Genomic DNA, 22,142 nt, shown 5'->3' on the forward strand with positions numbered 1-22,142 from the left:
AGGCTCGATGTCTCTGGTAGCGAAGGCCACGTGGAGCACGTCTACCAGGAATGAAAGCGGCATCCGGACCAAACGGAGCCACGGGGAGCATCCCTGGCAGTGACGAGTTAGGGGGAGCGGGGATCAAGACGGATCCAGGGGATCCGCCACCGTGAGATGATCCCGGGGATCCGCCACCATGAGGCGATCCGGGGGAACCGCCACCGTGGGGCGATCCTGAAGATCCACCACCATGAGGTGACCCCCCTCCACCAGATCCGGGAGATCTGCCACCAGGCGACCCCCCTCCACCAGATCCGAGGAGTCCGTCACCACGAGGCGACCCTCTCCCACCATCACTTCCCGATCCGCCGTCACTGTCGACTTGGATCGCGGATCCCGCAGTGTCGCCTCCGGATCCGGCTGTGCCAGCGACTTGTGGAGGCGGCGTCGAGAGGGATCTCCGCCGGGCTTCGGACCGGGATTGGGACAGAGCCCGTCGCGTGTCTTCCTCCAAGGCATCCTCAGCGGCTTGAGCCTCCTCCGAATCCTCTGGACTCCCGTCGTCATCGTCGTCGTCGTCATCGCTCCCATCGCTCAGAGTGAAGGGATACGGGCCGGAAGACGACGTATGCTTCGACGACGATCGGTTAGGAGGCCCTGAGCCGTCAGACCAGTCTGACTCCTCATCCTCGTCGTCCTCCGAGCTGCCAAGTCCACATCCCGGGGGAATAACACGTTTAGCTTTCCCCTTCCCGGGTCCAGCAGGCGGATGGCCGATGGAGGCTGGCCGGGGAACGGCCGGCGTCGTCACCGAAGGACCGGCGGGGGATCCCGTCTTGGACGTAGATCCCGTTTTGGCCGTCGATCCGGACTTGGACACCGCTGATCCTGTTTTGGATGGGGCAACGGATCCAGTCTTGGACGCCGTAGACCCAGTCTTGGGTCCGAATCCAGATTTTGACGTAGCAGCAGTGGATCCAGCCTTGGATCCCACTCCCGCTTTGGACGTAGCGGCAGATCCAGTCTTGGACGCCGAGGTAGACTTGGATCTAGCGGTGGATCCAGACTTGGATCCGGCACCCAACTTCGAGGGGGAAAGCGGAAGTCTTGGACGCGGGTGTAGATCCCGCCTTGGACACCGAAGTGGATCTCGCTTGCGGGCCGATTTAGAAGTGGATCCCGGCTTGCGGAGCCGATTTAGAGACCGGAGTCGTTTTGGCTTTGGTTTTCGGGGAAGCCTCGGGCCTGCTTATGGGGACGGGCGGATCCTGGGGCTAGGAGCGGGAGATGGACTACGCGTGGCCTTTCGCAGCCGACGAATCCGCCCCACTTACAGTCGGAAGAGGAACAGAGACGCTAGCAGCCTGAGAGGGCCCCGACAAGGGGAAAAGTGGATCCGAAACGGCAGCTGTCACCAGCGCCAGTCGCCGACGTGGCGAATCCCCGTCCGACAAGCCACGATCGCGCTCCAGGATCAGCTGTTGCTGCTGAGTTTGGGGCGCGGAGAGTTGATCCTGGAGTTTCGCGGTGGTCGCATCTGCTTCCTCCAATTTGTCACCTAGATTGACAATAACAAGTGAATATGGAGTTACTAGCAAAGGGTAAAAGAGGATCCACGTACTCGTGCGGGGAAGCTTGGATTCCAGCTCCGTTTGCGTACGCTTGGGATCCGCCCACTCGGTAGCCGCCTTGTCTCGCTGGAGATCGCTGTCTCGCCAGGTTTCGCTTGGGATCTCGTCGCGCAATCGAGTCATACGCACGAATTCTTCAAGCGGGTAATCTCGTCCGGCAGACGGCCTCTCGAGCGACTATTGGTGTCTTGCAACTCCTCAGAGAGTTGAGCTAGGGCTACATCCGGCGATGAGGGAGGTGGATTTGGCGCGGGGGACCCTCCACGCGCCGACCCTAAGGCGGATCCGGCATGGGTGGATCCCACATAGTCGGTGGTCACACTCTCCTGGGTCAGACGCAACTCGTCACGAGACGGTCAAGCTCACATCCGCAGCTGCCCTAGCAGTCTGGGAATCTCCAGATCCGCTCGAGGTCGGGGATCCGGGATTGGAGTTGGTGGATCTCAGATCCGGCGAGTGCCATCTCCCTAAGGAGATGGTCGTTGTCATCTCGCATAACGTCTCGTTGACGGGAGGCGCGATCCAGCCGTCCGGTCAGGTCGCGGATCTCGACCGCCTGATCAGCCAACAGGAGTCGCAGGTCCTGCGACCGAGAGGCTGCACGGTGCTCCCATCCCTGGATCTCCATAGCCTGGTCATGGACTTGGGCCCGCAAGGTCTGAAGTTGGGTAGCGTGTAGGGACGCAGCTTGGTCTTGGGCATCTTGAGCCGTCTGGAGCTCCGCCGTCAGGGTTTGCACCTGATCAAAAAGAGCCTGGGCTAGAACCCGCAGATCGGTGGGCGACATAGAAGACGGACTGACCGGAGGGGTAGTGGATGGGGCCTTGCCCGACGATTTGCCGGTACGCTTGGCGGGAGACATGTGTCGCGAAGGGGAGAAAGCGGTTGTGGATGCTGGTAATGCACGCCGTGAACGCTGTTGTGCAGCGCCGACAACGTACAGGAGGCGATTGTGGTGTATTGAGGGTTGCTGGTCTTGGTACTGTGTACCAGTTGTACCCATTAACCGGTCAACCTGAACCGGTCCAATACGATCCCGCTGTGATTATGGTACGTTGTTTATGCCACCAATGATTGGACGAGTAGAATGATTGGATGACCTAGGTAGTGAGGACAGTGTAAGCCCCGATAAATCAATCACTTTCGAATCTTCCTTCTTCCGCTCAAGTGCCTTCACTCCGGTCTCCGCACCAAGTGCAGAAGTCACTCCGTTCAGTCCCAAGCTTCGTTCCAACACCTCTACACCGTTAACAGGTTATGAGCTCAAGCACCATGTCCTCTGCCCATGACGCCTCGACCAAGGTCACCATCGACAAGTTCAACGGTGACAACTACGCGACGTGGAACCGCTACATGCGTGGCGTGTTTCTAACCAAGTCGGTATGGCACGTAGTGAACCGGGAAACGACGCCGAGCTTCACGGACATCCGGACCAAGGACGACTACGTCAAGGCGAGCAACATTGCGTTCGGACTGATGTTGCTCCACATGAACGCGGACTACCATCACGTGGTTGATGACTGCGAGGAAGCGTGGGGCGCGTGGACGCGCTTGAAGACGCTGTATGGTGGGTCGCAGAAGGCTGGTCGCATCTACCTGAAGCGCCAACTCTTCAGCATGGAGATGTCGGAAGGCGGCAATGTCTTGCAGCATTGCAATGAGGTCCTCAACATCAGCGCCAAGCTCAGCAGCATCGGCGCCAAGATGGAGGACGAGGACGTGGCGATCTGCTTACTGCGAAGTCTCCCCAAGAGCTACGAAAACGTCGTGCTCAATCTGGAGATGAGCAACGCAGAGCTGCGGTCGCAAGACGTTGTGAAAGTGCTCACAAACGAGCACATCAAGCGACAAGGTGAGAAGACGGCGACGGTGAAGACTGAAAACGCGGCCAAGGCGTTCAACACCGACCGAGAGTCTCGCCAATGCACGTACTGCGGGAAATTGGGGCACATGATTGACAAGTGCTGGACCAAGCAGAAGGATGAGGGTCGAGGTGCTCGACGCGGCGGCAACGGCCGTGGACGCGGAGCTAACAACATCCAGTGGCGAAATGACGGCGACGACGACTACGACTACGATCGAGTAGCGTTCGCGGTTTCCCTGGAATGTGGAGTATCGACGAACAAGAATGTGTCTGGAATGTAGGCGGTCGACAGTGGTGCCACACACCACATCTGTAACGACAAGTCCAAGTTCGCCAATCTCATCGAGCGCAATGAAGGCGAACTTTCGGTGGCCGACGGGAACAAGGCGGCTATCAAGGGTGTGGGGACCATCGTGGAAAGAGTGGTCCTGCCCAACGGCACCGAGCGCGAGATCGAGATCAAGAACGCGCTCTATGTGCCTAACATGAGCAAGAATCTGCTTTCAGTACCGCAGATCAACAAGAACGGAAAGTTCCAAGTGGTGTTCGATGGCACTGAGATGCACATCTCACGCAAGGACTCGAATCAAGTGGTGGCATCGGCGGATCTCGTAGATGGACTCTACTGGCTTCGCACGCCTCTTCGATCAGCAAATGCGGCGACAACTGGAAGGACGGTCGACCTGCATGCGCGTATGGGTCACGCTCCAGTCGAGGTGCTTCGCAAGATGGTCGACAACAAGATGATCAAGGACGCGAAAGCACCTTCCAAGCCTAGCGGACCAAGTCTGTGTCGCGGCTGCCAGCAAGGCAAGATGGTCCAAAAACCATTCCCTACCAACCGTGACAAGCGTCGCTACGACACTTTCGAGTTGCTTCACTTCGACATTTGCGGACCCATGGAGAAGTCCTCGCTTGGTGGCAGCAAATATTTGCTACTGATCGTGGACGAAGCCAGCGGATGCATGAAGGGCTTCTGCCTGCGTGCCAAATCAGAAAGCGAGGACTGCATCAAGACGTACATCACGAAGGTGCAGAAGCAGTTTGGCAAGAAGGTCAAGTTCGTGCGACACGACGGAGCTCGTGAGTTTGCGACTAACTCGCTTAAAGATTTCTACGAAGACGAGGGCATCGAGCAACAAACCACGGTTCCGTACGCGCACCAGACAAACGGCACGGCAGAGCGGGCCATCCGCACCATCGTTACGATCGGCCGCAGCATGCTGCACCATGCCAAGCTGGACAAGTGTTTCTGGGGTGAAGCGGCGATGACGGCCATCTACGTGAAGAACCGCCTGCCGTCACCAAAGATCGAGTGCAAGACTCCGTTCGAGATTGTGTACAAGTCCGCGCCGAGTGTGAAACACATGCGCGTCTTCGGCTGTCGAGCTTTCATCTTAACTCCGAAGGAGAAACGGCTCAAGTGGGATCCTAAGGCTCGCGCCGGATTGTTCCTGGGCTACGAAGAAGTATCCAAGGCGTATCGACTTTATGACATCGAGGCGGGGCAGGTGGTTATCAGTCGCGATGTCAACTTCGATGAATCGACCTTTGGACTTTCAGAGCCAATTTCCGATGAAGACGTCGACGACCTGGACTTCGAATCTCTCGACATCGACAATGACGGTTCGCGTCAGACGGAGCACAGGCAGGCGGGGAAGCGCAAGAGCCGCCCGAGTGACGAAGATGAATCTGCCACAAGACCGCGAACTACGCGTCATCGACCCGGACTGGAAGAAGCAAGTGCGCCGACCAATTCGTCTTCACGTCGAGCAGACGTAAACGAAGAAGAAAAGGCTGGAGATCAAGATGAAGAATCGACTTCCCCCGTGTTTTGGCGTGCAATTGCCAACGCAGTCGAAGCTGCGGTGGACTTATCGGAGCCAGCGACTTTCCAAGAGGCGGTGAGCGGCCCCGACCAAGTGCACTGGCGCAAAGTAATTCGTGCTGAGCTCAAGTCGATGCGACTTCGAGGAGTGTTCCGTGCTGCTAAGTTGCCGAACGGACAACGCACTATTGATACCAAGTGGGTGTTCAAGATCAAGCGCAAAGCGGACGGATCGATCGAGAAATACAAGGCACGCCTCGTGGCCAAGGGCTTCAAGCAAAAGTACGGCATCGACTACACTGAGACGTTCTCGCCGGTTGTCAAGTACGTGACGTTGCGCATGGTGATCGCTTTGGCCAAGTACTTTGGCTGGCCGCTAGACCAACTAGACGTGGTGACGGCATTCCTGTACGGCGTGATGAGGGAGATCGTGTTTTGCGTGGTTCCCGAAGGTGTCGAGCTCGACGGTGACTTCGACTGCCTGGAATTGGTGAAGGCCATTTACGGTCTAAAACAAGCTTCGCGCGTGTGGAACGAGACTTTCGACGAGTTCGTATGCTCTATCGGCTTTCAAGTTTCGGCCTTTGACCCGTGCCTCTACATCAAAGTTGTTGATGGCCACTGTGTACTCATACTGGTCTACGTCGACGATGTCCTGGTCACCGGAAGCTCACCCAAGCTGATCTCACGCACGAAGGACGACCTCAAGACACGCTTCGAAATGACTGACAGCGGCAAGTGTGTGTTCGTCCTTGGGATCGAATTGGTAGACGGTCCGGACGGCAGCGTGACGATGAGCCAACGGCGTTATGTGGATGACATACTGAAGCGCTTTGGTATGGACGAGTGCAAGGCTGTGGTAAGTCCGGTGGATATAAGCACTCGACTGGTTCCAACCGACGCGGCGACCAAGGTACAAGCTCCGTTTCCGAAGCTGTTGGTGCACTAATGCACCTGATGACCGCGACGCGTCCAGATATGCGTACGCGGTGGGCTATGTGTCGCGCTTCATGGAGAATCCCCAAGAAGAACACTGGGTTGCGGTCAAGCGCATCTTTCGCTACCTGCAAGGCACCAAGACGCATGGAATCTGCTACAAACCGGGTAACAACATCGACTTTCGCGGATACTCTGACGCAGACTGGGCTGGTGACCTCGCGGACCGCAAGTCGACTTCCGGCTACACGTTCATGCTGATGGGTGCGCCAGTGAGCTGGGGCAGCAAGAAGCAGTCAAGTGTTTCGCTGTCTACGAGCGAAGCGGAGTACATCGCGCTAAGTCTGGCAATTTAAGAAGGCAAGTGGATTCATCGCCTACTGTGCGAGATATTAGCAGCTGCCAATGAGACTGGACCCGACCTCAAGATCCAAGAAGACAACCAGTCGTGCATCAAGATGACAAAGAATCCTGTAAACCACGGCCGCGCCAAGCACATCGACATCAAGTACCACCACATCCGCGATGAAGTCAAGCGTGGTGAAGTCAAGCTCGAGTATTGCGAGACTTCTGTGATGCTGGCTGACATCATGACGAAGGCGCTCCCAGGGCCTCGTCACATGGACCTAGCAGCGGCTCTCGGTATCCACGCGTGTTCGCATTGAGGGGGCGTATTGAGGGTTGGTGGTCTTGGTACTGTGTACCAGTTGTACCCATTAACCGGTCAACCTGAACCGGTCCAATACGATCCCGCTGTGATTATGGTACGTTGTTTATGCCACCAATGATTGGACGAGTAGAATGATTGGATGACCTAGGTAGTGAGGACAGTGTAAGCCCCGATAAATCAATCACTTTCGAATTTTCCTTCTTCCGCTCAAGTGCCTTCACTCCGGTCTCCGCACCAAGTGCAGAAGTCACTCCGTTTAGTCCCAAGCTTCGTTCCAACACCTCTACACCGTTAACAGGGGAGCGGGGATCAAGACGGATCCAGGGGATCCGCCACCGTGAGATGATCCCGGGGATTCGCCACCATGAAACGATCCGGGGGAACCGCCACCATGGGGCGACCCTCTCCCACCATCACTACCCGATTCGCCGTCACTGTCGACTTGGATCGCGGATCCCGCAGTGTCGCCTCCGGATCCGGCTGTGCCAGCGACTTGTGGAGGCGGCGTCGATAGGGATCTCCGCCGGCCTTCGGACCGGGATTGAGACAGAGCCCGTCGCGTGTCTTTCTTCCAAGGCATCCTCAGCGGCTTCAGCCTCCTCCGAATCCTCTGGACTCCCGTCGTCATCGTCGTCGTCGTCATCGTCCTCATCGCTCAGAGTGAAGGGATACGGGCCGGAAGACGACGTATGCTTCGACGACGATCGGTTAGGAGGCCCTGAGCCGTCAGACCAGTCTGACTCCTCATCCTCGTCGTCCTCCGAGCTGCCAAGTCCACATCCCAGGGGAATAACACGTTTAGCTTTCCCCTTCCCGGGTCCAGCACGGGCTGGCGGATGGCCGATGGAGGCTGGCCGGGGAACGGCCGGCGTCGTCACCGAAGGACCGGCGGTGGATCCCGTCTTGGACGTAGATCCCGTTTTGGCCGTCGATCCGGACTTGGACACCGCTGATCCTGTGTTGGATGGGGCAACGGATCCAGTCTTGGACGCCGTAGACCCAGTCTTGGGTCCGGATCCAGATTTTGACGTAGCAGCAGTGGATCCAGCCTTGGATCCCACTCCCGCTTTGGACGTAGCAACGGGTCCAGTCTTGGACGCCGTAGACCCAGTCTGGGGTCCGGAGCCAGACTTGGACGTGGCGGCAGATCCAGTCTTGGACGCCGAGGTAGACTTGGATCTAGCGGTGGATCCAGACTTGGATCCGGCACCCAACTTCGAGGGGGAAGCGGAAGTCTTGTACGCGGGTGTAGATCCCGCCTTTAACACCGAAGTGGATCTCGCTTGCGGAGCCGATTTAGAAGTGGATCCCGCTTGCGGAGCCGATTTAGAAGTGGATCCCGCTTGCGGAGCCGATTTAGAAACCGGATTCGTTTTGGGCTTGGCTTTCGGGGAAGCTCGGGCCTGCTTATGGGGACGGGAGGATCCGGTGCTAGGAGCGGGAGATGCACTACGCGGGCGTTTCGCAGTCGACGAATCCGCCCCACGTACCGTCGGAAGAGGAGCAGAGACGCTAGCAGCCTGAGAGGGCCCCGACAAGGGAGGAAGTGGATCCGAGACGGCAGCTGTCACCAGCGCCAGTCGTCGACGTGCCAAATCGCGCTCCGACAAGCCGCGATCGCGCTCCAGAATCAGCTGTTGCTGCTGAGTTTGGGCTGCGGAAAGTTGATCCTGGAGTTTCGCGGTGGTCGCATCTGCTTTCTTCAATTTGTCACCTAGATTGACAATAACAAGTGAATATGGAGTTACTAGCAAGGGCTAAAAGAGGATCCACGTACTCATGCGGCGAAGCTTGGATTCCAGCTCCGTTTGCGTACGCTCGGCATCCGCCCACTCGGTAGTCGCCTTGTCCCGCTGGAGCTCGCTGTCTGCCAGTTTCGCTTGGATCTCGTCCCGCAATCGAGTCATACGCACGAATTCTTCAAGCGCGTAATCTCGTCCGGCAGACGCCCTCTCGAGCGACTCCTTGGTGTCTTGCAACTCCTCAGAGAGTTGAGCCAGGGCTACATCCGGCGACGAGGGAGGTGGATTTGCGCGGGGGACCCTCCACGGGCGGATCTCACATATTCGTTGGTTACCACCTCCTCCTGGGTCAAACGCAACTCGTCACGGAGGCGGTCCAAGCTCACATCCGCCGCTGCCCCAGCAGTCTTGGAATCCTCCAGATCCCGCTCGAGGTCGTGGATCTGGGATTGGAGTTGGTGGATCTCAGATCCGGCGAGTGCCATCTCCCTGAGGAGATGGTCGTTGTCATCTCGCATAACGTCTCGTTGACGGGAGGCGCGATCCAGTCGTCCGGTCAGGTCGCGGATCTCTACCGCCTGATCAGCCAACAGGAGTCGCAGGTCCTGCGACCGAGAGGCCGCACGGTGCTCCCACCCCTGGATCTCCATCGCTTGGTCATGGATTTGGGTCCGCAAGGTCTGAAGTTGGGCAGTGTGTAGAGACGCAGCTTGGTCTTGGGCATCTTGAGCCGTCTGGAGCTCCGCCGTCAGGGTTTGCACCTGATCGGAAAGAGCCTGAGCTAGAACCCGCAGATCGGTGGGCGACATAGAAGACGGACTGACCGGAGGGGTAGTGGATGGGGCCTTGCCCGACGATTTGCCGGTACGCTTGGCGGGAGACATGTGTCGCGAAGGGGAGAAAACGGTGGTGGGTGCTGGTGATGCACGCCGTGAACGCTGTTGTGCAGCGCCGACAACGTACAGGAGGCGATTGTGGTAACGTGCTTTCTCAGAAATAAGAGAATGGGCCTGACGCGGGGTCACTATCCCGAATCAATGACAATTTCAAGTGATTAAAAAGGATTTGGGTTGGCTGGCACGGATGCAAGTTGCCGGTGGTGGATTAGCCATGACGAGCAGCGCCCCGTATGAAGTGACGATGGATCTGGTATGAGCGATGTACGAGAAGGCAAGATCCACCAAGACTTACCTCGGATCCACCCTTACTTGGATTCACCTAAATGGATATGGGATATACTATACAAGAGTGGATCGGGTGTGGATCCTATGAAGGAAGGATGGTAGGTGCCCTCTAAAGGTGGATCTAGTAGCCACGGCTAACGAGGAGTCAAGATCCACCACGAGGTGACCCGGATCCCATGCTTTCGAGTTAGGATCCAAGGAGGGAGGATCCCGCCTTAAGGGACCTGGATCCAGGGTATAGGTATGATGGATGCAGTGGATCTAGAGCTTTCGTGGGACAGTGGAGATCACAGACGGTTGCGAGATGATGTTGGATGAGTGAGAGCTCAGGTCCACGACGAGTGTACACTTTCAAGTGAAGTGGATCTAAGCGACCTGGATCCTGATGAGTGTACCCATAATAGGGTAACCATAATGATTACGCCATGGATCCGGTGGATCTGAAGATAATACAGCTGGGATGATGGGTCAAGGGAAGAAGGGACATGCAGCCGAGCCTGGTAAGGGATTTAACAGATGAAAGACATAGAAGGTAGAAACCCAGGCAGGTATAGGCTTAAATATCAATACAGACTCCAATTTGCACAGTGACACGCAAGTGCCTTCCTGCCCTCAAGAACCGGAACTACATTGGCCGTACGAGCTCCGAGAAGGTTGGGAATTGCGAATCTAGTGTTGGTAGTGATAACTGGATAATACATTGGCCAGATCCTACAACCTAGTGAGCTTTTCCTTTACTTGTGCAGATCCGACAGGTTAACCGAATTTACTACTTGGTCGGTTACACCCTAGGGGCTCTCAACTCTCAAGATCCCGTCACAGGAGGCGGCAAGTACAACGCAAAGGCAAGGGAACACACCCGCAAGGCAACCCTACGGCCAGATCCACGATCTAGGCCCCGGATCCATAAGCTCGAATATTCGCTTAGGATACGGAACCATCCACGGACGCAGAGTGAAGATTTTCCACTGCTGCTCCACCCCATCCCCACGTCTCGCCAAGACACTCAAGCTTCACCACTTGAACTCTTCGGAAGTTACCGAGAGAGCAGATCCCGCCCTACCGACGGGTACACAAGGTGAGGAAAGTTCAGCAGAACACGGATCATCGGGGGACCCCCTCCGTTAGTCGGTGTCTGGGCGCAGTTGGTAAGTTGGATCTGGCAATCTCGCAGATTTTGCTGATCCCGCTACACCACATAGATGTCGAGCGAATCCCGTATTTTATTTAGAACACATATGCCTTATATGCGGGGTGAGACGGTAGTACGGTGGCAGCCCTGCAGTGTATTTTTATATTGTCAGGCTAGATAACGTTCATTGAACCTGATTGGGTAGAAAAATCTACAGCATGCAAATCTACCAAGTGTGAGAGCCACTAGCAAGGAATCACCGTGTCATCCACTTAACCCTTTCACTACCAGCAAAATGAGACACAGTATAGGTCCACACAGACCCGTAAGGTTGATGATAGAAGGACACAATTGGTCAAAACTGAACTCGACGAGCGACAACAAAACACTGTATAGTCTAAAAGGTCTCCAAGAACCCACAAGCTTGCAGTACCGTAGTGACCACAAAAACGCTCAGCGACCTGTCATTCTCATTTCTTCTCCTTTTCCCGCAGACACGCATCTCCCCGCACCGACTAATGGATTTAGAGGCGCTGCTGAATGCAGCTGACAACGACATAGGAGACTGGGAGGTCGATGCTGACACGGACCACGATGAGGCACCCCTGTCGGCACACCTGAACGACGAAGAGGAGATGGCTGATGCTATCGATGACCTCCCTGCAACTGGTGATCAATCCGTATCTGACGGACGTATGCAAAACGCCTACGTATCCAGAATCGCCGACAAGAGCGGTCTACACATTGTACATGAGGGGCAGGTGCGACGAGCATACGCAGAACGACAGGAAGCTGACCTCTTCGGGTCTCTTCTTCAGTGCAACATATAGAGACACTCTTAGAGGCTGGAGAAACGCGAGACTGCTTCAGATCGGCAAGGCCGAGGTGACTGTCGCGGAGTTCGAGGCATTCATGGGCCTCGAGGTTGCGATGGGTATTCTACCGCTAACCGAAATTAAAGATTTCTGGTCCAAAAAGAACTTTTTAGGACAGAAGGATGTGGCTGAGACGATGCCTAGAAACCGGTTCGAATGTTTGCGAGCTAACATACAGCTTCATGCACCTAACAGTGCTACAGAATCGTACAAGCTGATGAACCCTCTGTGGCATAGTCGTGACTTGTTGCGCCATATTCAAGGCCAATTCGCGGAAATAGCAGTCCCTACAGGTGCTGCTAGCTTTGACGAGAGCACCGTGCGAGCGAAAGCACGGTCATTAGCCAGAACTTACATGCCTTCTAAGCCTGGCAAGTATGGCATCAGGTTCTATGCTGTGATGGGATGGGATAGCTTGTATATCCATACTATCAACGACAATGGATCTGGCAATACTGAGCCTAGAAACCCGGCGGAGCGTTTTTGCGGCATGTTTCATGAGCTACGACGGCCGCTAGCAAGGACACTAGCACGTGAAGATATATCGGTGAAGCGGGACTCGGCTTCAGCTCTCTGGGTGGCAATGATTGGACGAATGACGCTGACGCATCAGTCTCCAACAGGACGCCGTCTTATTGTGTGCAATAATTACTACACTAGACACGAGCTGGCAAAGGCTGTACTGGCGTTTACGGATGGCGAAGTTAGAATGGTCGGAACGTGTAAGGTTAATCAGATGGGGAAGTGGAATGAGTCAGAAATTGCGCTATCTGTAGAGCGTGTAAAGCTTATAGAGAGAGGGAGCTGGGAGCTTATAGCTGCCGTCGACATTAAACACGACTAGAGTAGGGCTGCCTTTGGACCCCAATAAAATACAACATTATTTCGAGCAACCCTGCATTGAATAGCTTTAGAAGTTTCGCATGTTCGCCCCCCCCCCCCCCCCGACCGACGTCGAGGTGTCCACAGGTCCGTTTGGCCAGCCGCCGAGTTCAACAAGGTCGGCCTCGACGTTGAAGATCCTACACGTACATGTACGTCATCTGTGGCGATGGCTGCCTGCAGGAGGGGTTTTCTTTGATAACATGAACTCCTGTATTTGACATGCGCAGATGTGTTAATAAGTTTAATGCTTGTAGATACTTACTGTATATGCGCAGATGAGTAGCGAATAACAGCTGCAGCGACGAAGTAGTGGCCCAAAATTGCCGGTCGCTGAGAAAAATTGCACTTGCGAAGAATCTGGGAAGGCTTTCTCGGATTGGTTGAAATTGGCCATTTCCCCCAAATATTAAAACACCCTTTCGTAATGAGACTGCGTCAAACAAAATGTTACTTATGAACCTTTGAGTTATCGAGATAATCGAGCTTAGAGCTGGCAAATTGATTTTCGTACTTAACCGAAACAGTGACATTTATTGTAAACTTCCATCGAAAAAACTGTAAAACTACCCTTATTCAATTGCTTTTAACAAGAGCTTTTAAATAACACCTAAATCTTTAAAATTGAAAAAATATTGAGCTCACAACACTCCTAAATGTATCGTCATTTCGAGGGCCCATAAATGATGATAATATTTTTGAGCGACCACAACTTCTTCAATTTTAAGCATTCTGCAGCTTATAAGGGCTCAAACGATAGAGGAGACGCCCTGCTTTCGTTTAGAGTGCTTAAATCGCGATTCGTACTTAGGTTCATAAGTAACATTTTGTTTGACGCGGTCTCAAATGAACTAAAAACATAAAGAGACGTTTGCTTATGCAGTCATGAAGTATAGTTTTTAAATTTTATGTATCTGTTCGATTGATACAATAAAGTTAGGGTATAGTCCATACAAAGAAGTGGATTATATTAATATCATATTGTAAACGATTTCACAAAACAGCCCAACTTTCTGACGTTTAAGTAAGGAATATCAAAGCAAAAATCCGGATTAGCCAAGAATTGATTTCCGTGTGAATGCATAAGTCCAGTGGGGATTCTATTTTGGAGAACCCTCGACTCGCTCCATAACCTCGGATAGCTACAAAAAACTACGTTCATTAATGGCGGTCACAGCATGTACTTCCGTCGTTCACCTTCAATTGCGAAAAGGTTTCCGCAGAAGTAGGTGTTCATATGCGGTTGAGAGTACATGTATGCCTCAGTCCGCCACGACTCAACTTTTAAGCTACCGGAGTCATCCCGTTTAGCGCGTGGTTCTCCTTACTCGCTGCATACCACGTACAGGACAAGGCGTGCGTTAATACTCCTGTTGTCGGATTCAAATGCCATCGTAAAATGAGCACATTAAACGTGCGGAGAAGCTTCCGTGGCAGCAAACGTGCTACGATGAGCAGCAACACCGAAGTGGCTTGGTAAATATGTTCTCCATAGTAGAGATACCCTGTCAGCAACAGCGCTTCCACCGTGGTACATCGTTTTCCGTTGTACGTTTCGTACGCGAAATCACCGCAATCGTGAAAGTGTTTTCGGAACGGTGAGCCCAGACAGTTCTCCTCAAAGGAAGTGAGGCGACTGTATTTTGGACAAGTTCGAACCGGAACTGCTTGGTTCCGCTTATTGAACCTGAAGCGCAGCGTCGTGATCTTCCCAGTCACGACGGTATGGACTGATCCCTCTGAAACTTCCCTGTGAGCCCCGAGACAACAACACCGCTCGCTTCACCTTCGGACTGGTTTTCTTCACTAACATCGACGTAGTTACTGCCAAGAGACCAAGTAGTGTAGACAAAAGGGTAATCATTGTCGGTGCGTTGATCGTGAACATAATAAAAGCATCGTTGAGACCACAGTATTTAGCACCAAGCGCCGAAGTCTTGCGTAAAATTTCTGCATTTGTCGAAAGGATCGACTCCAACGGGTTGCGTTGCACCACTCGCAGCGTTGTCACCACACACGCAGTGATGACAACTTGAGTGGCCTCCCACGTAAGTTGGAAGTGTTGATCCAGTTGTTGGTCTCCTGACCGCGCCTTTGCCAGATTGATGAACGAATACGAGAAGGCATAGAAGCAGCACGTGAGATTCGCGAGCGACTCAGTTGTCAGCGTACCAGTGGAGAACCCGAGTAGATACAAATCCGAGTTGTAATGGAGGTGATACGCCACTTCGGCCAGATAAACCACTTGCGTTTTGCCGTTCTGACATCGATACGCCCAGATTTGAGTCAGCAAAACGGATCGCTTGTGTGACATCACTTCGTAAAGACTGACCATTCCCATGACGAAGATCTGCATGACAACTATCCCTGGTAGCACACTGATGCCCACTTTGTCGGCATATCGACTTCTGAAGGTGTTCATGTACATGGCGACGCGATTCGGCTTTGCAGTCGAGGTTTCGCTAACCCATTTCCATTGTGAGTTGTAGTAATTGTGAATACAAACATCGCTCGTACTGCACAGTGGCATGTCGTCTGGAGATTGCACCATGAGTTCGTAGCTGGCCCAGTGCTCGGAGATCTCACAGGTGCTTTCGATGAACACGCCAGATGAGTTCACCTCGTGCACCCGACAGCCTCCGTAGTATGCATGCAGTAAAGGTTCGAGCACCGAGGTAACTTCATATTTAGTCTCGGAGGCTTGAACGCTGCGCGAAACGGGGGCCATAGTGCTACTGAAGCTGTAAGGAAATAAAATTAGAGCTTCAGGAACGACAGCCAACAAGTCCCGACCGTTGGTGTCCAACGCCATCTTTGAACCGAGAAGCGTATAGTCCATGGGGACGTCAGGGCGGCACTCGGTTATATCAGGAGCGATGTTGATGGCTACGGCGGGGATCTCGGCGAATCCGGTACTGTTTAGATCCATCGGGTACAAAAACAACCGAGGAAGAGCCATGATACTCCACGTAGTTACGCACTCCTTTGCACGTTCAATTCCAAGCTCAAGCTCTCGTCTTGTTTGCATGGAAATACTGAGGTTGAGGGTGGTAATGACATCCATGACTTGCTGAGCAGTACCCGTAAGAACGTTCATTGCTGAGCCCCATTCGTTTACACTGCTTTGGCATAGCGCATCGCTGGTATCTAGAGACTCGCCCAGTGCGATAGCATCCGCACCGAGAGAACTATAGTTGTACAATGAATCTGTTGGAGGTATTCCGGTGAATGCTGTAAAAGGGGGCCCGCTGGTGAGAGATACTTTATTGTACATTACATACGTTAATAACACGATTTTACAGGTCCCCAAACAGTCGGTGCCCACCAGCCATCGATAAATCTCGCTCAGTAAACGCGAAGAAGCTGTTGTCGGACGTGATGAGGAATGTGGCGTCTGGCGAGAGGTAGTTGGTAGCGGTGAAGAGCAATAGCAGCACGATTGGTCCTACTACCGTGAGACCGAAGACGGCGAGACAAGCTCCAAAAACTGCAGCGTTCTCCATTGTTGTCCCTTGCGACGAAGCCTCTCCTGTTGATAATAGTTTGTCGCCCATTTCTCCGAAGTTACTGAATCCAGGTCAGCCACACGGACTCTTTGTCTACAAATCTTTGAGTACAGTCGGCTGATCACGGTTCGGGTGTCTGCTGAGTCACATCTCGCGCTCATCGTCGCAGCGGAATTGAGCTGCAACTGCCATCCCTCCTTTCTAATAATGCTCACCAGTGCTCACCGCGCATATGCTTCCAGCCTATTAGTAGTTTTTTTTCTGCTCCCCGATGGTATTTTTAGCAAGTCAATTCGACATCTTCTGGAGATTCACATGTTAGGAACTTTCTGAAAACACAATCGAACGATCAAAACAACAGTACCGTAAATATCGCAATTAGAGGTCACAGTTGCAACAGATGCAGCATCACTACAACTTACGACTCGTCGAGCACATCTAATCATGGCTGCCCCCGCTCCTGACCTCACGGACATCAACGCGATGCTGCAGGTGGCTATTGCGGCCGCGCGTGCTGCCGGCGCCCACATGAAGTCGCACTTGAGTACGTCACGCGTGGAGAAGACCAAGTCCAGCAAGGACGACCTGGTCACAGTCGTGGACAAGCAATGCCAGGATCTCGTATTCGCCACCATTAAGGAGACGTTCCCCAGCCACGAGTTCCTGGGCGAGGAGAACGTCGAGCCTGGTAGCGAGGCCTCCGTTCAAGCGCTGCGTGACATGGTGAGCAAGGAGTGGCTCTGGATTGTGGACCCCATCGACGGCACCACCAATTTCGTGCACCACCGTCCTGCCAGCGTCGTGTCCGTGGCCTGCGCGCGTCTGGGCGAGGTTGTAGTTGGCGTCATCTACGATCCGTACCGTGACGAGATCTTCACGGCGCAGAAGAGCAAAGGCACATTCCTCAACGGCCAACCAGCGCATGTCAGTCACGAGGCCTCGTTCTCCGAAGCTCTTGTGGGCTTCGGCATCGGAACCAAGGACAGCGTACGATTGCCCATGCTAGACTGCGCACGCGAGTTCTCTGCTAAATGCAGAGGTCTCCGTCTACAGGGAGCTGCGGCAATCGAGCTCGCATGGACAGCAGCTGGACGTCAATCGGTGCGTCAGTTGTCTGTACGCGGAGGTGTTATCAATTGTTTTCTGACGTATTATGTATGCTGTGGTGATGGCAGGCATTTTTCGAGCTTGACCTGAACTCTTGGGATGTGGCAGCAGGTGCACTGTTGGTGAAGGAGGCCGGCGGTGAAGTGACCAACAGCGACGGCACTCCATTCTCGCTCAGCACACGAAACATCGTGGTGTCCAACAACAAGGGCGACATCCACACCAGCATGATTGAGCTCATCAAGAAGGCCGACGCTGTGGACGTGCGCAAGTAATTCCCATTTTAGAGCTACACCACGACGAGAGACTGTACCACGACGTGGTAAACACCAAATGCATTCCTCTCATCTGCAAGAATTCCTTTCATAATTGCTCACGTACGTGGCATGGCTTCAATTTTGTCAAAACAAGAGCATTTCCATCCAATCGCAGCGTCTATTTTATTTTAAACTGTCCAATCACGAGAACCTAGATGATACTGTAACAGGCGACACCACTGCCCACTTTCGTCAGGCCCAAGATGGCGGAGCAGCTCCCGGCGCCGTACCATGTCAACACGTGGTTCTTCGTGTGCGGGCCGCTGGCCGTCAACACCTTTTTGCTGGGCCTGGCGGCCAACTTGCGTGTCTTCAAAAGGAACAACTTGGCCTTCGATAGGGTCATGGACATGCGGCCGGACGAGGTGCCGACAGCCGACGGCATCTTCAAGACGGGACTCTTCATGTGTTTGGTGCAATTGCTGCTCTTCAACGGAGAAGCGGCCCGACGGGGTGGCGCCTTTGGCGTAGATGAGACGCGTATGGAGATGCTGCTATTGGGCTACGCGATTGTGGCCGCCTCGCTACTGCTGTGTCCGTTCGACGTCCTGCACTACAAATTCCGCATGTTCGTACTGCGTAAGTTGGCGCGTTGTTTCTGGCCTTTCCAGCAGTTTTCCTTCAAGCTGCCTACACACGCTACACCCTTTATCGAGGTGTTCATGGCCGACGGAATGACGTCGCTGTCCAAGTTCATACAGGATCTGTCAGTGGCGCTCATGCTGCTGTTGATGTCGTTCACTAGCGAGCCCAAAGATTTGAGAGAGTCGTATATCTCCAAACTCAAGGAGTCGCCACTACCGTACTTCGCGGCGAGTACACCTTACATGCAAGTGGACATCTTCGTGGCCGTTGTTATTTATCACCTTTTCTAACTTTTTTTCCCTTTAAATTATTTCTTTCAGAATCCGAGCGACGCAGTGTTTAATCTCATTTCAACGGACGACAAGTGTGAACGACCGGTTTCTTCACTTGCTAAACACGATGAAATACTGCTCCAGTCTGCTGGTGATCTCGGTGGGGGCGTATCCGATGCTGATTGGACGGGCACGACCCGAACAGAGCAGCTTCTTCCTGCTGTGCGCTGTCTTTAACTCGCTGTACTCGTTCCTATGGGACGTCGTCATGGACTGGGGTCTCGGCCAGCCCAAACTACCTCGTCGAGTTGCCTTCTTGCGCCACCATTTGACGTACCGACCACGCAAGATCTACTACCTCGTCATCGTCGTGGACTTTATTCTGCGCATTCTGTGGGTCACCAAGTGGTGGGATTGGATGCACCGCGGGGTGCACTTCAAGCTCGTCTCGCAGGTCGCAGAAGTCGTGCGTCGTATCATCTGGAACTTCGTGCGTGTCGAGTGGCAGTGCATTAAACTGGACATCCTCGCTACGAAGAAGCTCTCGGCGGATACTGTGGAGCTCGACGAGATCATCGAGAAGGTGCCACTTATGCAGGAGCACGAAGAGGAGCTTGAAGACACGAGGCCCAGGATGAGACCACTCAGTCGACCCAACTCGTTCTCTGCGGAGGCTAGCGGCACCGAAACAAGCAGCACACTAAGACCGAGTCCTCTTCATGCCAACACAGACACGGAGCGGCTCCTTCAAGCTGACGCGGATTCCAGAGAAGCCCAACAGGACGAAATGATCGCCCCTGCTGCCATTACGGTCGCTAGTTATCCAGACAAACCGCAAGCAATGCTGGTGAGCCACGGAGACACGCATCACCGACGAGAGTCGAGCCCCAGTAAAGCGGCCACGGAAGACGCCGAGGCAAGCGAATTGTAACATTGAACCACAAGGTAAGAGATAGATGCATGCTCATTATTAACGCAGCTGCACAGACTTCCAATACTCCGATCTTGAGCTCGGACTATGAGGCCGAGGAGTTTTAATGCACGTCTGCGCTCTCGACGCATTTCTTGAGCGGCGTGAGGGCAGGACGCAACTCGCTGGCTAGAGCGTGGAGTGCACCAATGTGCGGAGAGTTGGGAGCCACGAGAGTGATGACCAGAGGCGCGTGGTTGATGTGGATCAGCACCACGTCGTCGAAGAAGGCGGTCACACTCTGCACGGCTCCGAACTTAAGCTTTCCGATCTACAAGGCACAAGATCTGTCAACGTCCTATAGTTGTAATTTATACACTTACTATCGCACCTGCTCCGCCGCCCCTGCAAAGACTGTCGGCAGCACCGTCTCCGTGTATTCGTATGACAGCTCCGACTTCTCCTCAGCAGATACTAGCAGCAAATACCACGTTAAAATTGCTTCAAGGAGCTCGAAAGGGTGACAATTTCGAGGTGTACCTTTGAGTAGCGGAACACCTTCGGAGGTACACACCAGAATGGCTTCCAACGCGTCGTATCTGCAGCGGAAATTCGCATCAACAGTCAGCAATACGTTGTACATGTAGGAAGGAATTTGAGTCTGAAGGCACCTGCTCAGCACGTCATTAAGCTTCTCCTGCAGAATCGGGCTCTGTGGTCAACAAGGAGGCAGACAATATGAGCAACGGGTTAGTGCGGCGCGTGTGTTTGACGCAATGAACACGCTACCATCTCTGCGGCAGCCTCCATCTTGTTCCGATTGCACTGCTCTTAAATAGGGATGGTTTTGGACTAATTTAAAACTGTCTAATATACTTCCAGAAACGTCCGAAATTCCATTCAAAATTCAAAACTATCTAAAACTAACAGACAGAATATTCTCATTTGAGGGTCATTGAGCAGCATTGCGGCACTACTTCACTGCCAGTGCCAGCACAAGCTAGGATACTGCACGAGACGCTGGCGCATTGCTCACTGCCCGACCTGGCAGTAGCTGCAAGCCTCGAGCTCATGCAAGAAGCCTAAGAGAAGGCAAACCGGGACCGCAGGCTCACACAGCTCTAGTTCTTGGAACGGCCGAAGTACGTTACCTCTTTTCTGCCTATGTCTACGATATTGTGCGTGACTGACTTCTTATTTGTGTTGTTCTAGTCAATATTTGTGATACGCCTGTCAAAGCTGTGGACATGTTAATGCAGGGGAATACACAGCCAGTGGCCCCGAAGGATGCGAATGAACCGATTCCTTTACACGGAGGAAATTCGCGATGCCTTCATGAAGCAATTCGCTCTAGTAAGTTGCTTAGTTATCTGACACTGGGTCACAAGAAACTCTACCTCACCGATTTCATGAAGATTATCTTACGTGTCAGTTGCCTGCAGTATCCGCCCAATACGCAGACGGTGGATGATGCCGTTCGAAGTCTTCAGGCGCTGCTGATCAACCACGACGCATTAGTGATACAATTCTGCGAGGTGGGCTCTATCCAAAGACCGTCTAGAGGGAGGATGGGCATGCTTGTTTGTGCTGCAAATTAAAGAATGACTTATGGGTTTTCAGCTACAGATTTAAGTCATAAGAGCGCGTTGTATTTAATTGAGGATATCTACACTTTCAGGACACGATTGATGCCTTGCAAGGTCGATGTCATCACTTTGAATTGTGCCATAGTTGATGTAGATATAGGCAAGCCTTTCAACGTTTTCAACTGATAGCCTGTTCCTTCGCTTGGAGCGAATGTGGTCGAATATACTCCAGGCCCTCTCACTGGCTGCTGACGACGTAGGAACCGCAAATACCATTTAAGCTACCTTTTTGAGAAGAGGGTAGCTCTTTTCGTGTTTGGCACCCCAATAATCACGTGGAGATGCTTCTAAATACTTCATTCGTAGATCTTCACCACCCCTCCGCTTCATGCATTTAAATTTGAGAATCTCGGCGGTCAATTTGGCCATATTCGCAGGAGTTATCAGGCCGCATCGTGTTGCCAGCATGCAAACTTGCTCATCTACATTTTCGTCATCATCACCGACGAAGTCGTCGAAGCTAATGGCCGGGTCAAGTAAAAACGCGACAGCCATTGCGTTTGAATGAACGTTCTTCCATCGTTTTAATATCTTCTTGCGAAAAAATTTGAAGTTGACCAAGTGGAACTGCGGTAATACGTTGATACTCGCCGCCATCAGGAAGGTCAGCAGTGGCAGTTTGGTTCATATTTTCTTGGACAGAAGTAGTCGTCGACATGGTTTCGGCTGCATGACTGAGCATCCCGATCCCATCTACTGCCTGATCATGGTCTTCTTCTTCGGAGCCAATAGCATCTAATTCTGCAAACTCTGCCTCTGGTTCTTCTCCATTAGCATCTAATACTGCAAACTCTCCTTCCGGTTCTTCTTCATTAGCCGAAGTCACACCATACGCTATATGATACCGTAACCATCGAAACCATGTATACACTCCGGAAATGTATCCATTGTCCGCTTCTAGAGCCCGGAGAGCTTCTATAATGGGGTCAAACATACGCACAATAGTTCGCAAACTGCTCCAGAAGCCATCATGCCGAACCAACTCGATAACGAGGCGTAGTTTTTTCGATTGGACGGAGTTCCACGATAACGATCTAGAAGTTTCATAGCTCGGGTCCAAAAAGAGTGTTTCC

The 22,142-nt window shown here is 53.2% G+C and overlaps 4 protein-coding genes across 4 annotated transcripts; 2 read left to right on the forward strand and 2 right to left on the reverse strand.

Annotated features, from left to right (window-relative positions):
• Nucleotides 1-14,010: 14,010 nt before the first annotated feature.
• PITG_09565 (uncharacterized protein) lies at nucleotides 14,011-16,058 on the reverse strand (the record flags this gene model as incomplete). Its single annotated transcript, XM_002903148.1, has 3 exons — nucleotides 14,011-14,393; nucleotides 14,449-15,974; nucleotides 16,039-16,058. The coding sequence occupies 3 exons, from the start codon at nucleotides 16,056-16,058 to the stop codon at nucleotides 14,011-14,013; spliced, it is 1,929 nt and encodes a 642-aa protein (XP_002903194.1).
• Nucleotides 16,059-16,676: 618 nt separating this feature from the next.
• PITG_09566 (inositol monophosphatase, putative) lies at nucleotides 16,677-19,444 on the forward strand (the record flags this gene model as incomplete). Its single annotated transcript, XM_002903149.1, has 4 exons — nucleotides 16,677-17,333; nucleotides 17,408-17,602; nucleotides 17,827-18,362; nucleotides 18,562-19,444. The coding sequence occupies 4 exons, from the start codon at nucleotides 16,677-16,679 to the stop codon at nucleotides 19,442-19,444; spliced, it is 2,271 nt and encodes a 756-aa protein (XP_002903195.1).
• A 15-nt stretch (nucleotides 19,445-19,459) lies between these two features.
• Nucleotides 19,460-20,255, reverse strand: PITG_09567 (uncharacterized protein; the record flags this gene model as incomplete). Its single annotated transcript, XM_002903150.1, has 5 exons — nucleotides 19,460-19,754; nucleotides 19,815-19,897; nucleotides 19,964-20,022; nucleotides 20,095-20,135; nucleotides 20,213-20,255. The coding sequence occupies 5 exons, from the start codon at nucleotides 20,231-20,233 to the stop codon at nucleotides 19,548-19,550; spliced, it is 411 nt and encodes a 136-aa protein (XP_002903196.1).
• A 461-nt stretch (nucleotides 20,256-20,716) lies between these two features.
• PITG_09568 (uncharacterized protein) lies at nucleotides 20,717-21,808 on the forward strand (the record flags this gene model as incomplete). The annotated part of the gene is made up of 3 exons (XM_002903151.1): nucleotides 20,717-20,776; nucleotides 20,866-20,958; nucleotides 21,623-21,808. The coding sequence occupies 3 exons, from the start codon at nucleotides 20,717-20,719 to the stop codon at nucleotides 21,806-21,808; spliced, it is 339 nt and encodes a 112-aa protein (XP_002903197.1).
• Between the last annotated feature and the right edge of the window lie 334 nt (nucleotides 21,809-22,142).

The sequence above is a fragment of the Phytophthora infestans genome, genomic scaffold, assembly GCF_000142945.1.
Source record: "Phytophthora infestans T30-4 supercont1.15 genomic scaffold, whole genome shotgun sequence".
In the NCBI taxonomy this organism is placed as follows: Eukaryota; Oomycota; class Peronosporomycetes; order Peronosporales; family Peronosporaceae; genus Phytophthora; species Phytophthora infestans.